The sequence below is a fragment of the Spermophilus citellus genome, assembly GCF_964194105.1.
Source record: "Spermophilus citellus genome assembly, chromosome: X".
Lineage (NCBI taxonomy): Eukaryota > Metazoa > Chordata > Mammalia > Rodentia > Sciuridae > Spermophilus > Spermophilus citellus.
Genome location: NC_138190.1, coordinates 30,198,111 through 30,214,312, shown reverse-complemented (window position 1 = coordinate 30,214,312; position 16,202 = coordinate 30,198,111). Strand labels below are relative to the sequence as shown.

General features: G+C 36.2%; 1 protein-coding gene across 1 annotated transcript in view; it reads right to left on the bottom strand.

Moving 5' to 3' along the window:
* CFAP47 (cilia and flagella associated protein 47) overlaps positions 1-16,202 on the bottom strand; it is a gene marked incomplete at both ends in the record, with an annotated part of 427,079 nt that overhangs the window by 282,256 nt on the left and 128,621 nt on the right. The window contains 3 exons of the mRNA XM_081278126.1: positions 2,365-2,587; positions 3,853-3,999; positions 8,866-8,966. Coding sequence (XP_081134252.1) covers positions 2,365-2,587; positions 3,853-3,999; positions 8,866-8,966 — 471 coding nt within the window. The remainder of the gene's footprint in view (positions 1-2,364; positions 2,588-3,852; positions 4,000-8,865; positions 8,967-16,202) is intronic.

Genomic DNA, 16,202 nt, shown 5'->3' with positions numbered 1-16,202 from the left:
AGGAGGCAGAAAATAAGGGTTAAATGATTAGTTTTCAATACATAGGGCTTAATGAATGCCAAGGATATTGAATGATGATGAAGAACTTGATGCTGACATTTTAATCTAATAAATTACAAAACTACAGAATAACAGAGAAATAGGAACTATGAAAGAGATCTAAAAGAATGAACATATCATTCATTCCCCAAATGTGACATGAAACTTCTCATGAGAAACAGTGGATGCTTCCCCATGATGGAGTAATGCAAGAGACATTGAAAAGGGCTTTCAAATATTGGTAACAATACATGACCTTGGAGAACTCTTCTTAGCCTGAGTGCCCATAATCCAGAAATTCCAAATCAAGAAATGGCTTTGAATAACTTTGTTATCTGGACAAAGTTAATCTTTGTTCAAAGTTTTTGGTTGTAGGCAGCTTTTCTTCCCAGGAATAGAAAGGCTTCATTCTCATCAAGAATAGTCTTTTTCTAGGCAATACCCAATGATGAGGTCTGTTTCTCGCTTATCAAAATAGTACAGTAAAGATTTTAAACTGTTACAGTAGTCAACTTCATTAGGAAACAGCCAGCCATTCAATGTGTCTCATTAGTGAGGTTAATAATATAGAATGCTTAATAGAAAATTGTCTCAGAATGCATTGAAGAGACTTTTACAAGTGTGCGTTGTTTGGTCTCATCATATCACCTCTGAGATATTTTCTATTTAATATCAAAAAATGTCTGCTACTATTTATAAACAAATGTATTCATCTCTGCATTATTTATACAAACAAAATATAATGAAATAGCATAAGTAAATGCCCCCTGATGAATGTGAATTGGCAAATAAATAATGATGTATGTTTATAATAATATATTGTACATTACCAATCAGTATAATAGTAAAAGGCATGGAGAAAATTAAAACCAAAATCCTAAGGCTTATAAAAACAACAAAAATTAGAATGCTTAGTGGTAAAATTTCTGCATTGCAGCCAAAGTAGAATAAAGAGAAATTTTTAGGCTTGAAAATAGTTAAAAACACAACTCAAATTTAAAGAAAACATGAATCATAAGAAAAAAACAGCATCCCGTGATTTAAGAAACACAGAAATGGATAAATTTATCCAAGAACTTATATGAGACCAAATAGATAAATAAATAAATTGATAAAACCTAAAATGAAGAAAAAATAAAATTATAATTTTAAATTAAGATCAGACTAAAACTTCATAAAGGAGAATTTTAAAACAGAAACACTAGTCACAAGTGATGAATAATAATTTTTAAATGCTTAATCAATGCTTTTCCCCAAAATGAAAATGAATCATTAAGGTATAATGACTTTAAATTTTTAACTCAGGTAAAATGTTTAGTGAAACAAACACCAAAGCAAAAAACTGAAAAGTTTCTGAAAAATTCCCTCTAGCCAGTTGATTTTATGATCAAATATGGAAATTTTCAGTTTCTGTTGCATTAATTTTCCCTACAGCATAAAGAAATATTCATCAATTAAGTCAGTGAAATTGTCCATTAAAAAAAAGAAAAGCAATAACATATTGGAAAATTATTATAGATTTAGTTAAACCTGCAAGTGCTGAGAAAGGAGGCAAAAAAGTGTTCTGAGGTTCCATTATATCAGCAACACTGAAACAAGGGAGGTGCCCAAACGCTTGTTTAAATGAACAACAGAGGTTAGTAATTTGATAAAACTGAAGAAGTTTAACAATTTTAGACATGTTGAGTAATAAAACACTTGAAAGGAGGAATGTAAATGTGTTGTCAAAGAGGAGACAGTGTTAAAGGAAATCTGGCCTTGTTCACTAATACTGCCATCTAAGGGTCGGGATTGTGGTAAGCAGTAGAGTGGAGGCTCCCCTGGAACATGTGAGACCCTGGGTTGGATCCTAGCACCACATAAAAATAAATAAATAAAATAAAAGTATCATATCCATCTACAACTCAAAAAATGTTTTTTTTTTTTTTTAAATACTACCATCTGTATACCAAACTATACTCTGGATCTAGAACTGATAGCTTATTTATATTAAAATGTATGCTTTCCTAATTTTTTTAATTTAAAAGGACTTTTTCTACTCATAGTTTACCCTTCTTAATTCACACATCAGGAAACTGAGGTCCAGTGATTTTTCAGTACTTTCCTAAAATTATCAGATATTTAGAAGAAATTTAAAATTATATGTAGCCTAAAGAATTTATATTTCCATTTTTTACTCTTCTTTCTAGCCTCTTTATAACTTATCACTTTTAATAGCTTACCAATAATTTAATATTTCATTTCACTTAAAATTAACCCAATAAACAGATCATATTTCAGAATATGATATGAAGAAAGAAATTTAGAGAAACATATAACTATCACCTTCTTATAGTCTCTGGAATGGAAAGAGAATGAGGTCCTTCAGGCCAGCCAAAGAGACTGAACCATGTCTGGGCTGCATTTACAACCTTCTGAAAGAAGTTATATGCCTTTGATCCTTCTTCCAGAGAAAAGAATTGCTCATTTTTCTCCTCCTTTCCATCATCTGCCATTTTCGGTGTTTTGCTTTCATAAAAGTCCAAATCTTCTTGTAATGTGTCCATTCCTAAAATTCACATTTGTTTATAAAAATGATTACTTGACAACAGAGCAAAATATTCTTACAGCTATATCTATTCCTCTGAGTCAATTTACTATATTGCAAAATAAATAATGAGAATATACTTACATTCAAATACTCAAATAATGTTTTTAAAATTTATGAATTTCAAAAGGAAACAATTCTATTTTCTTTTTGCCTTAATGGTATATGAAAATATTCCCAAAGTGGAAGCTTTTACTTCTAACTACATAAGAAAAATGTCTTGACAATTCTTTACCTTTGTTTATTAGACAAAACTAAACTTCAGCTGAAAGAATTATAGAAACAAAAATATTGATTTCAGATTCAAAATGATGTTCTCTTTAAATTAAGTATTTAAATAAAACAAAATACTTTTTGAATTATGGAAAATTTCAAAAATATAGAATGATATTATCAATTTTCTTTTTAAAAATATCTGCCGGGCTGGGGATGTGGCTCAAGTGGTAGCACGCTTGCCTGACATGCGTGCAGCCCGGGTTCGATCCTCAGCACCACATACAAAGATGTTGTGTCTGCCGAAAAACTAAAAAATAAATATTAAAAAAAAATCCTCTCTCTCTCTCTTTTTCTCTCACTCTCTCTTTAAAAAAAAAAATCTGCCTATTACATGACACAAAAGCAAACCAACTGGAAACTATCTTCATACTATTTAAGTTGGTTTGGTTCATTCAATAAAAAGAAAAAGTTTCAATTATTACCCATATCTAGGGAAAGAAATATTTGCGCAGTTAATTGCAAGTAATATCAAATGCATATTTAGCAGTGTTCACTTTTTAAAAGATGGTTTAACCATGGGTCCACCTAGATAATGAAATGACAAAACCATAGTTCTGCAGTTCCCAAACTCTATACAGAGGTCTCCTATAATGTCACAAAAAATTTACAGAACATCCACTGGATATTTTGTTAAATATTACTGAAACATCTGTTAGGCAGCATACATAAGCAACTACTCTCAAGGTTTTTTTGTACTAAACCAGTTAATAAATGCAACTATTTTTACTTTTTTGGCCTAGGGAAATGTATTTAAATACTAGAGGTGTTGCAAATCAAGAGAGTTTCTGCCATTGCTCATTGGAGAGAACTCTTGAAGCAGATGACCTACTTAAAACTACTGACAAATCCATGGATTTCTTACTAGAAAAGAACTAACTTTTAAATTAAAAGATATTAAGCAGACCACATCAAGGACTACATTTGAGAAATACACTATATTTGCCACATACCAACAAATAAGTTTCCACTTGTAAGTTCAGCATCATTAAATTTAGTAGCAGTGGATGTCATATTTATTGAAGCAGAAGAGGGTAATTCGACATCCTGGTGGGGAAACGTAAAACTGCCTCTAGACTTCATAGGATTTCCATCTTTATCTACAAGTGACACATTGGGCAATAGTAAGTAAAATAAACATTCATGGAATTCACCAGCAAATTACTGAACCTGAAAAAAGTCTAAAATATTTATTATACTTCAAATAAGATGACAAAAAAGTTAATATTGATAATAACTTTCTAAACTAAAATTTATTTGATAAAGCAATTATTATAGTATATCAAAATTATTGCAGAATAAACAATATTCAACTTTAGGATAAATAAAAATATGTAAAACATTTTAAATTTTCAATACCCCCAAAATGGAATTATTACATATGATGTTCAAAAAAAGATAAAAGAAAAGTATTACTAACAAAAGTAATTTTTTTCCTAGTTAACTCACTCAAGTGAAATCACTGCTTGGTTATGAGCTGATAAACAAATTTAATGTATCTTCCTGCTAGATTTACTATGTATATTTAGAGAGGGGGTTTGCAAAGCAGAAATCTCAACCAACCAAAGGCAGTGCTGATCAAAGCCAGTACATGTTTATGTAAGTCCACGCATCAGAATATACAACTGTATGTGTGTGTGTGTGTGTGTCTGTGTGTGTGTGTGTGTTACAGAATCTCATAGACATTTTTAACTATTTTACATTCAATATTTTCCAGAAAGCTATACCATGATAGTCTACATAGGAGTAAGTTTTAGATAGTTCGGTGATAAAACTATTTGAAGTTGCATTAGGCATTGTTTTAAATTTATCAAATGATAAAAAGTTCCTACAGTGAGTACAAAGCCCCAATTCCATCCTTTCAACCAAAGTCATTTGTTCACATTATTCTGTTTAAATCTAGCATATAAGCAGTAACCAATTAATTATACTGCCTTGCTTTAGGGGTATACTTAATTTAAAATTTCACCTTTATTGGGCATGCCGTCTTATAGAGCATAGGAGCTAAATATGTATGTTCTGAAGTCTCACAAACTTGGATAGAATCCCCTGGGACAAGCTTCTCAGCCTCTCCATTAGTCACCTTCTTAATCTGTAAAGTGAGATCTATAAGGGTATCTAACTTAGAATTTTGGGGAGGACTAAATTATGTAACAAATGCAAGGAAATTAGCAGAACACCACATACCTGGAAAGCATTAAATATATACTAGAAATTATTATACATACTTCTACAAATATTTCCCCAAATGGATGTATTATTTTTAGTCCATGCATTTCATGTTCAATCATCAAAGAAACACAAAGAATTTATTCATTTTTTTCTTTTAAAGCTGTAACAATATTACCAATTATATAGCAATTACTCATTTTTATAGGATATTATAAAAATACAAAAGTGATAAAGCAATCACCATCAGTGATAATAGCAGTAGTAATGAAACCATAGTAAAAATAATACCTTCTAGGTATTTATAGTCTATGAGTTATCACAAAAGCCCTTTGAATAGATAAAACACATATTATTAATATCCTGCTATTATCTTATATACACATGTTGTTTAATGAAAGATGATAAATTTGAGCACCTGAGAATTAAAAATAAAATCATATGGCAAAATAATGAGTTTAAAACACAAAAGAGAATTTCTCTCCAGGTTGTGTGAGTCTGAACCCATTCCTATTCCTTTATATTGCATTCTAGAAATTCTCTCGTACCCCAGTACATTAGAAGAATATAAAAATATAACATATTAGAATTAGTCAGAAAAATCTTTTAAATTTTGACAATATGTCAAAATTCTGAGATCTTTGTCTTTCTCTTCATCCTGCCAATTAGATAATTCCATAAACTGCTTTCAATGTTTTTTTTATGCTCAGAAGACACTATTCCACATATAGCCACTCTCTTATGAAAATGTATAGCTAAGAGATGCCTTTCTGATGTTCTATAATTCAGATGACCCATTCTGTAATATTGAATAAATACCTTTTATTTACCACACACTGTGTGAGGCATTGTGGATACAAGAGTGAAAAGGAGAGAAATGATTCCTATTCTCAATGCCTTATAGATAACAATATCTAGAAAGGGATATAGGTAATAGGCATATTAAGTAAAAATGTGTTAAGGGCAGTGATGGAAATTGCTCAAAACTATGAACATTTACCAGAGAATGCAAAACCCTTGCTTGTAGAGGCAGGAATGATTTTAGGTATGCAGATGATGTAGAGTTTTGTAGAAAAATGCTCCAGATAGGAAAGATTATTAGTAAGATCTGGATGCTAGAAAAACTTACAGAAGTTTATTGTGGCTTGAGCATAAAGGGAAAGTTGTCTGGAATAAGGTCATTGTGTAGGGTAATGCCATATGGGGTCTTCAGAGGAAGCAGGAGAATAGTTTAGAAATCTGCATTGATCCTAAGAAGACATTACAGGAACTTGAATGTATGTACTGTCACTGGAGAGAGAAAGAAGTGAGATGATTTGAGAGGCATTTAGAAGGCAAAGTGTAGGATTTGTTGGACTGGAGGTGTAGTATGATAGAGAGATGACATCATTAAGGATGACAGTTTAGTATCTGGATAAGGACCTACCTAATCTGTTGTAGGTAAATCTACAGAAGTAGGATATACAGAAGGATGAGAAAATTCCAGAAAGGGGAGTTTAGTTTTGGTCATGCTGTTTGGGGGAGGCCTGTGGGAATACAATGAAAGGCATCCAGAATTCAGTTGAATTCTGAATTCCTGAATCTCTGAAAGGGATTAGCATTGGAGATATATCCCATGTATTATAATTGAAGCCATAGAAGGGAAAAGAGGGGTCAGAACTCCAACAGATGCAAAGAATTAAAAAATACAGAGAGAGGAAGAAGAATTCATGAAAGATGCTTGGAAGGAATAGTCTTAAGTTAGAGAAAACCCAGAGAAGTATGGCATGTAGAAGCCCAGAGATAGTCTCAAGAAAGAGAAGTGGGGAATAATCAACACTCTTAGACACGCCCAGTAGGCAAATAATGCTTCTTGATCACTCCTAAAATTCATTTCCTGTTAAAAGGAGGTGAGGTACTCTAATTGCTTACTTTCCTCTGCTACTTTTCTCCCTATCTCTAGGAAGTTAATTGACAATAAGATTGGGAAATAAGGAATAAGTAAGGAATACGTGGCCTAAATCTGCTCTGTTTACTAACTCCTTGGAATTTTCCTAAAAATATATAGTCTCCCTTCTCCTCCCTGCTGACTTCCTGGAAACTGAACTAAAGTACATAAGAGGGAGGCAAAAATTGACAAGCAAGTATAAGCAAGGTTATTCGATATAGTAGAGTTTCTGGGTAATGAGATTTAGATAAAGGAAGGGCCTGCATACTGGCTTCTGTCCTTGTGACTAGAGGAAAAGGAGGTATGATGGGTTCCAGCACATGCTTGATATTTGGAACTTCAGAGCGTTATTGTCTGATGGTCTCTATCTCTTTTCAACAGTAAGAAAAATGGCATTCTCTGAGACTGAGACAGAACAGATTGAATGGGTTTCATCAGATTGGTAAATGTTTGAAGAAGCAAGTGGAGAAAATGAGAAAACTGGTTAAAACACTGAAAAGACCCTTCAACTCAGCACTAAAAATTAAGGACTTGCCAGACTACTAAGATGGAGTTTTCCCCCCCCATGCTTCACCTTTTCTCTTCTCTGGGACTTACTCCATCATTTGTTCTCTTCTGTGTCTTTCATTTCAATTTCTCCCTATTCACTAACTTTTTTCTATTACTTTTTTGCTTTTTTTTCTTTTCCTTATTTTCTTTTTAATTAATTCATTAATTGTTTTTTTTTATTTGTTTCTTTTTTTTTAATATTTATTTATTTTTTCTTAGTTCTCGGCAGACACAACATCTTTGTTGGTATGTGGTGCTGAGGATCGAACCCGGGCCGCACGCATGCCAGGCGAGCGCGCTACCGCTTGAGCCACATCCCCAGCCTTATTTGTTTCTTTATTTATATTTTTGCTGAGGATTAAACCAAGAGCCTCACACATGCTAGGAAATTACCACTGAGCCATATGCTCAGCTCTAATTAATTAATTAATTTTAATTGACAGATAATTTTCTATATTTATTGTGTCCACCCTGTTATTTTGAAGCATACATTGTGAAATGGTTATATCTAGCTAATTTATAAATACATTATCTCATATAGTTATCAATTTTGTGATGAGAACACATTATATCCACCACTTTCTTTACATTTTTTAAGAACACAATGTGTAATTATTAACTACAGTAACCTTTCTGACAACTGATCTGAAATTTATTCCTGCTTTCAATTTGTAATTATGTACCTTTGATCTTAGCTTTTCTCACAATCTCTCCTGCAGCAATCTCAGCTGTTCTACTGAACTATTCTCTATGCTTCCTTAATTTATTTTATATGAATATATCCCAGCAACTGCTCCCTTTATAAATCATTGATATTCAAAAATCCACAGAATGTTTCCAGAACTATAAAATAAAGGGCTAAACAGTATGGCCCTGCACCTCCATCTCATGCCTTATGTCTCCCATTACAACCCTATGTTTTTGCTATTTCACTGTTTGCACAAACCATCCTGGTCAAGATCATCGTTTGTCAAGCTCTACATGAATGTCATCTCTTCTATAAATCATTCCAGAACCCCAACATCAGCAATAATCTCTGTACCACCTCCACATGCCCAACACTTCAACTGGCTCATATATAAAGTCCTTAATTAAATATTCTTAGTAAATAATTTATTTATGTATCTTTTATTAGATTGTTAACTTTTGGAATCAAGAGACACTGTCATATTCTACTACTGATAAGAAACACAAGTCCTGGCAATGGCAGCTGTTTAATAAACACCTGTTAATTTAAAATTCACTCTATATCTAGATATTGGCCCTGGGTAACAAGAATCTGTACAATGAGTTAGAGAGAAAACAATCATAAGCAACTTACCATCCTTTAAAATAATTTTTTGCTTATCAAGATGAATTGCCAAATATGGATATATAGTAAGAATACAGTTTTCTGCTGTTGCTGTAACTGGAAGTGAAAACCTAAAAGTGAAAACATTATATTTCAATAAAATAAAATTTTCATAAGCAGTAAATACAGTGAAATATTTCTAAGTATCCCAGATTCCTTTAATGATGTTGACACAAATTATTCATCTTTTTCTTCCCACTGCCTTTGTGTTTATTAACAACATATCTATCTTAAAAGGTTTGAAAACTTTTATTTTTAAAGTTTTAACAAAGATTGTAAATTCCACTGTCAAGTGTGTTCTAGAATATAGATTGTCACTATGCAGGTACATAAACACAGATTTGGGTCATTTTAGAGTTGAAGTGGAACCCGAGTTAATTTATTCAAAGTAATAATTGTTTAGATTAAATAACATAGTTTACCCAAAGACACCATTATCACTGCCATTATGGAAAAAATTGTTAGTTTTTGTTTTAACTATGAATATAGAAGGGTGAGATAAAAGAGAAAAGCAAATGCTGTGGAAGTTCTGCCCTTAAGCCCTTATCATCTAAGATATTATATACTTGTGCTATGCTCCTGTTCTCTGAATGGACACAGTATAACTTTCTTCAGAGAACTTCCCTTAGGCTACTAAAGCTGCTTAAAACTAAAAGAGCCTGGAAGTTTAGGTTCCTTAGGGAATGCCCATAAGCAATGGCTGTGTGGTATGGGCTTTTCAAATCCCAGCTCCCTTGCCTTAAATAGGAAAAAAAAAATAATTGGGGGTGGGAGGACAAAAACAAAACTGGGGTCATCTGAGTTCCTCCGAATACCAAAAGATCAGGGTGAGCCTGGGACTTTGATTTAAATGTCATTTATTTGTGGTGATTCATTCTCTGTTCTGCTTATACTAGTCTCTTGTGTTTTCATAAGAATACTTCTATTCTTCTGTTCGTTTAAAAGCCAGCTTGTGGACAATACTACAAAAGATAACTACCAAAATAACAAACAAACAAGCACTATCACTTCCTATTTGTAAAATGCTAAATAATTAATGAAAATAAATTTCTTTCCAAGGGCAAAAAAAAAAAAAAAAAAAAAAAAAACAGAAATAAACTGTTGGTTTACATTCTCTTGTAATACTAGTTAACTGAAGATTATAACATTCAATTTTAGATGTTCTTTAGAGCAAAGAATAATCAACATATAAAATGCCATAAGAAGGAAGGAAATTGTGTCATTTACCAATAGAACTGGAGAACATCATGCTAAGCCAAATAAGCCAAATACAGAAATTCAAGGGTTGAATGTTTTCTCTTATATGTGAAAGCAAGAGAGAAATAAGTAATTTATTTATTTATTTATTATTTTTGATTCATGGGTTTGAACCCAGGGAGGCTTTACCACTGAGCCACATTCCCAGTCCCATTTACTTATTTACTTTATTTTATTTTGAGACATTGTATCACTAAGTTGCTTAGGACCTCACTAAATTGCCAAAGCTGACCTCAAAAATGCAATCATCTTGCCTTACTCAGCCTCCCAAGTAACTGGGATTACAGATATGTGCCACTGCGACCAGAAATAAAGAATTTATAAAGGGATCTCATGAAAACAGAAGGGAGAAAAGTAGGGTAGAGAAAGATGGTTGAAGGGGAGGGAGAAAAACTGAAGAATGAAATTAACCAAATTATGTTATGTGCTTGCATGTATATATCACAATTAATTCCACTTTTATAGTATAGCTATAATGCTCCAATTAAAAACAATAAATAAATAGAAGTAAGACCAACAAGGTAGAGGAAGAGGATTAGGAAAAGGGAAGAAGGAAAGGAAAGAGGAAGTACTGGGGATTGAAATGCAAGAAATCATGTTCTACACACTTATGAATATATCAAAATGAACCATGCTATTATGTATAACTATGATGCACTAACAGAAAAATTTTTAAAGAATAACCAACGTATACAAAATTTACTTAGCCACATTCTTTCAGGGAGCATATAGTACAGAAAATGTACAAGCACAGAGAGGCAAGATGGCAGATTAGCGTGAGGAAACATTTCTCTTGTAAGGGGCTACCCAGAACTGAAACTGTAAGAATACCACATCTCCCACAGGCTTAGATTAAAAAATCCTGAGACTGGAGGGATTCAGAGACCGTTTGACTCATTAATCAGATAAAAACAAAACAAAAACCTCTACACCAGCCAGTGTAGCCTATGGAAACTGGAAACCCAGACCCATGAGTTTGCAGCTAGGTCTGTGTAGGCCTGTGTAAGCCTAGCAAACCTGTGGAAAGTCAGAAACTGGGAACATACCACCTAAGGGAACACAGGTTAGAGAGGCTGGAGAGAATTGGGCTCTCCCCAGCTCTGTGAGTTCTGAGGCTGGTGGGGATTGACAGGGCTGGCTATAGTGGGTCAGATGGTTGTAAGAGGGCATTAGGGCATTTTGCTCTCAGCTTGTGCAACCAACAGGTCCAGTATGTACCAGGTTCCTGTGGCTCACCTAGACTGGCACTCATGGGGTCCCAGCACCAGCCAAGTCCCTGACTCCCTCCCCAGTTCAGTATCCACTAGTTCCTGGGACTCACCAGGTCCGGCATCAGTTTGGTACCCAATAGGGCCTTCCAGCTCCCAAGTCTCCCAACTTCTCCCTGGCCCCTGACCTGGCACATTGCTTGCAATTTTGTGGCTAGCCTGCAGGTCCTGGGGCCAGCCTTGATCCACCCAGCTGCTTTTCCAAAAGACCCACCTGGTCCAGCATGAAGTTTCATGACTGGCCAGTCCCCAGGATCAAGCACCAGGCCCTGATCCACCTGCCTCATGGAGATGGCTAGCTGCTTTGCTGCCAGCCTGCAATTCAGCTTCCCCAGCATTCCACTCTGCCTCCAGGTCTGCAGCCTAGCCTGCCCACAATAATCTCCCAAGAAGGGGAGTCTTAAACCCCAACCTTCAATACGGTGAGCAACACAATAAAAAGGAAAGACACACAACCCACAGCCCATAGATCATACTTGAAGAGGAAACAAAAAGAAAACCAAGTGGGCACAGTCAGTGCACACATACACTCACTATTTTGCCCACCACAGTGGATACGACTCCTTAATTTCTTAATATTTCACCAAGATTTTTCTTTTTTGTTCTTGTTGTTGCTGTTGTGGCTTGTTTATTGTGGCAGTAGTTCTGTTTTGCTTTCTGATTTAAGGTTTCCATATTGGATTTTTCTTGTATTTAAATGTGTACTGACTGATTCAAGAACTCCTATGCATAATCATATTTGTTTCTCTCTCTCCTCATTTCTAGCTTTGTTTTTGTTTTTGTTGTTGTTATTTCATTCATTTTGGGGGGGGGGGGTCTGTTGTTGTTGTAGATTTTGTTGTTGTTGTTGTTTTATCAATTTTTTTCCCCAAAGGTGTTATTTTCCCATGCTCTGTATTTTGAGGTTAGGGGTTATGATTAGCTTATTTGGATTTTGTTCTGTATCATATTTATCAAGACTATCACCTTTGTCTCCCCTTCTCATTTCTACATTCTTGACACCAAATTCCATTCTCTCTCTCTCTCTCTCCTCCTTTATATTCTTCTATTTTTTGGTACCCTTCCAAGCCAACAACATATCCTAAGTTACCACTGCATCATCCCTATTCACCCTTTGAAATCACAAACATTTTTTTCTATCCTCCTATCTCTTATTCTTTACATGTACTAAACTCTATCCCTAACACTTCCTAACACTAACTGAGGTATAGAACATCTCCCCTTACCACCAATGTCACATCAATAATTAATACAGCAGAAGCCATGGACAGCACCTATTGTTTGATTTTAAGCCAGCCATAATACATGACTATATACTATTTTTACTTTTGGAAATTCAGGATTCCACTGTCAACGTATTGTACAAATTAACACCAGATATTAAAATAGGAATTAAGGATCTAGTCTACTGCTATATATTGTTTGCATAACTCATTGCTATAAGGGACTCCCCCCAATCTGTGAGATACTAGTAACATAGAAGAACAGTATAAATCCATAACATAGAAACTCTACATCATCAGATCCATCCAGATAGATGAGTAGACACACAAAAACATGAAAAATCAGGGTAACAAATCACCCCAAAAAAACAAAGATACTTCAATAACAGATTCTAATGACACCACAGTGGAAGAAATGTCAGAGATGGAATTTAAAATAAACATAGTCAAACTGATCTGCAAAATAAAGAGCAATGTAAGGTGTGAAATAAGAAACAAAATATGGAAATTGAAAGATCACTTCAATGAACATATAGAGATTCTGAAAGAAAATCAAGTAGAAAGCCTTGAAATGAAGGAATCAATAAATCAAGTTAAGAGTTCAATGGAAAGCATAACCAGGCCATTTGGTGGAACCCCGCCGGCCAAGCCCGCACTGACCCCGGGGCTGAGTACGGGATTTCAGACGGGGAAGGAAGCGATACAGTCCCGTCCCCCACAACGGAGATCCGGGCTGACTGATTCGCCTGGCCTGCCCTGCGGCTACAGAAGGCGGGACGCCACAGAGAAGCGATTAATTAGCAAGCAGGGAGGAAAGTGGCTGCCATTCGGTGGAACGCCGCCGGCCAAGCCTACACTGACCCCCGGGCTGAGTACGGGATTTCTGATGGGGAAGGAAGCGATACAGTCCCGTCCCCCACAACGCAAACTCCTCCAAGGCAATCAGCGGCCACCATCTTGGAGAGCTGAAGTATCCACCACCACTCTCCGACAGACTGCAACAATAAAACAGGTCTGTGTCTCCTAGGCTCTCCTAGGCTTTCCAGGGGAGGGAGTATCAGAGTGAGCCCGCATAAAGACTAGGAGAAAACTAGAGACACCTGACCTTCAACTCCCCCTCCCATCAGCAGCCAAAACGAAACCTGTCTAGCCAGCGCTGGGGGAGGGGCAAGCAGAAAAAATCAAAATGATAGAGTGCCAGGGATCCCAATAGCCAATTGTGCGACCCCGGGGATCCGGGCTGACTGATTTGCTCGGCCTTCCCCACGGCTACAGAAGGCGGGGCGCCGCAGAGAAGTAATTAATTAGCAAGCAGGGAGAAAAGTGGCTACAATTCTGTGGAATCCTGCTGGATGAGCCCGCACTGACTCCAGGGCTGAGTACGGAATTTCAGAGGGGGAAGGAAGCGGTACAGTTCTATCCCCCACAACGGGAACAAAACAATAGAGTGCCGGGGTCCCCAATAGACACCCTCCACACCCAACAAACGGCAGGTCCAGAGTGCAGTTTGAACTGCCGAGAGCCATCACTCAGGGGAAATCTGGTCTAGCAGGAGAAACCAAGACTAGCAGGAGAAACTAGGGGACTAGAGGCCAGGCCCTCGCGACTGGGCAGCTGGAAACTGCAGGCCCGCCGGCGACAGTTCACCCACTGCCCGCGTAACTGGGCGGTAGGAGAACACCCGCCCGCCGGCTACCGACTGCAGGACGGGGTGCCTAGAGATCGCCCGCCCACCGGCGACAGCTGGCCCGCTGCCCGCGAGACTGGGCAGCTGAAGTCCACTCCCCCGCCGGTGACCAATCACCCGCCCGCTGCCTGAGATACTGGGCGGCTGGAGACTGCCCGCCTGCCTCGACGGGGAGCTGAAACCAAACAGAGACAGTCCAGTCACACAGCCCCCATTAGGACACCCCAGCAAGGAGCCTGGGGCCCGTCATAGCAGAGTAGTGACGTCACTGGAGCTCGGCCGTCGGAATCCCTTCCAAGCAGATACCACATTAGCAGGCACAGTTTAACAACACAAAGAAGAAACAACAGAGTAATACAGAACCAAAACAAATCTATAGAAGAGAGCAGAAACACGGCAATCAAATAGAGCTGGAAAGTAACGTGGACAACATGAGAAAACAAGGGAAAAAAGGAGTACAAACAATACAGGACAACTTAATTCTACAGGAGGACATAGAAACATCAGAAGCAGGGATAGGGAATGAACTCAAGGCCTACCTAACTCGAATGGAAAGGAATATTAGGGAAGACATGAGACAGCAAGTCCAAGCAATAAAAGTATATTTTGAAAACGAATTAAACAAACAAATTCAAATGGCAAAGAACGAGCTCTACTAGGAGATAGATATCTTTAAAAAAATCAAACAATAATCCTAGAATTGCAGGAAAATATAAACCAAATTAAAAGCTCAAACGAGAATATTACAAACAGACTTGATCAAGTAGAAGTCAGAACATCAGATAATGAAGACAAGGTTTATCAACTTGAAAAGAATATAGTCAACACAGAAAAGATGCTTAAATCCCATGAGCAATCTATTCAAGAGATATGGGATGTCATAAAAAAAACAAATTTGAGGGTCATCGGGATAGAAGAAGGCACAGAGACTCAAACCAAAGGAATGGACAGCATATTAAATGAAATAATTCTAGAAAACTTCCCAGAGATGAAAGATGAAATGGATTGCCAAATCCTGGAAGCCTACAGGACCCCAAACATTCAAAACCATAATAGACCAACTCCAAGAAATATAATTATGAAGAGAGCCAACATACAGAACAAGGAGAGAATATTAAAAGCTACGAGAGAAAAGAGACAGATTACATTCAGGGGTAAACCAATTAGGTTAACGACTGATTTCTCATCACAGACTTTGAAAGTGAGAAGATCCTGGAACAATGTATTTCAAACGCTGAAAAATAATGGATTCCAACCAAGAATACTGTATCCAGCAAAATTAAGCTTCAGATTTGACAATGAAATTAAAATCTTTCACGATAAACAAAAGCTAAAAGAATTTGCAGCAAGAAAATCAGCACTGCAAAGCATTTTGAGCAAAATACTACAAGAAGAGGAATTGAAAAATAGTGCCCAAAACTAACAGCAGGAGGTGTCTCAATAAAGGGGGAGGAAAATAACCAAAAAGTAAAAACAGCCAAACTAAAATAAATAAATAAAGAAGCATGACTGGAAGTACAAATCATATCTCAATTATAACCTTAAATGTTAATGGCCTAAACTCACCAATCAAGAGACATAGGCTAGTAACCTGGATCAAAAAAACAAATCCAACAATATGCTGCCTTCAAGAGACTCATATGATAGGAAAAGACATACACAGGCTGAAGGTAAAAGGTTGGGAAAAATCATACCACTCACATGGCCCTCGGAAGCAAGCAGGAGTGGCCATACTCATATCGAATAAAATCAACTTTAAACCTAAGTTAATCAAGAAGGATAAAGAAGGACACTATATCCTGTTAAAAGGAACCATCCACCAACAAGACAACAATTATCAATTTGTATGCACTAAACAATGGAGCTACAACG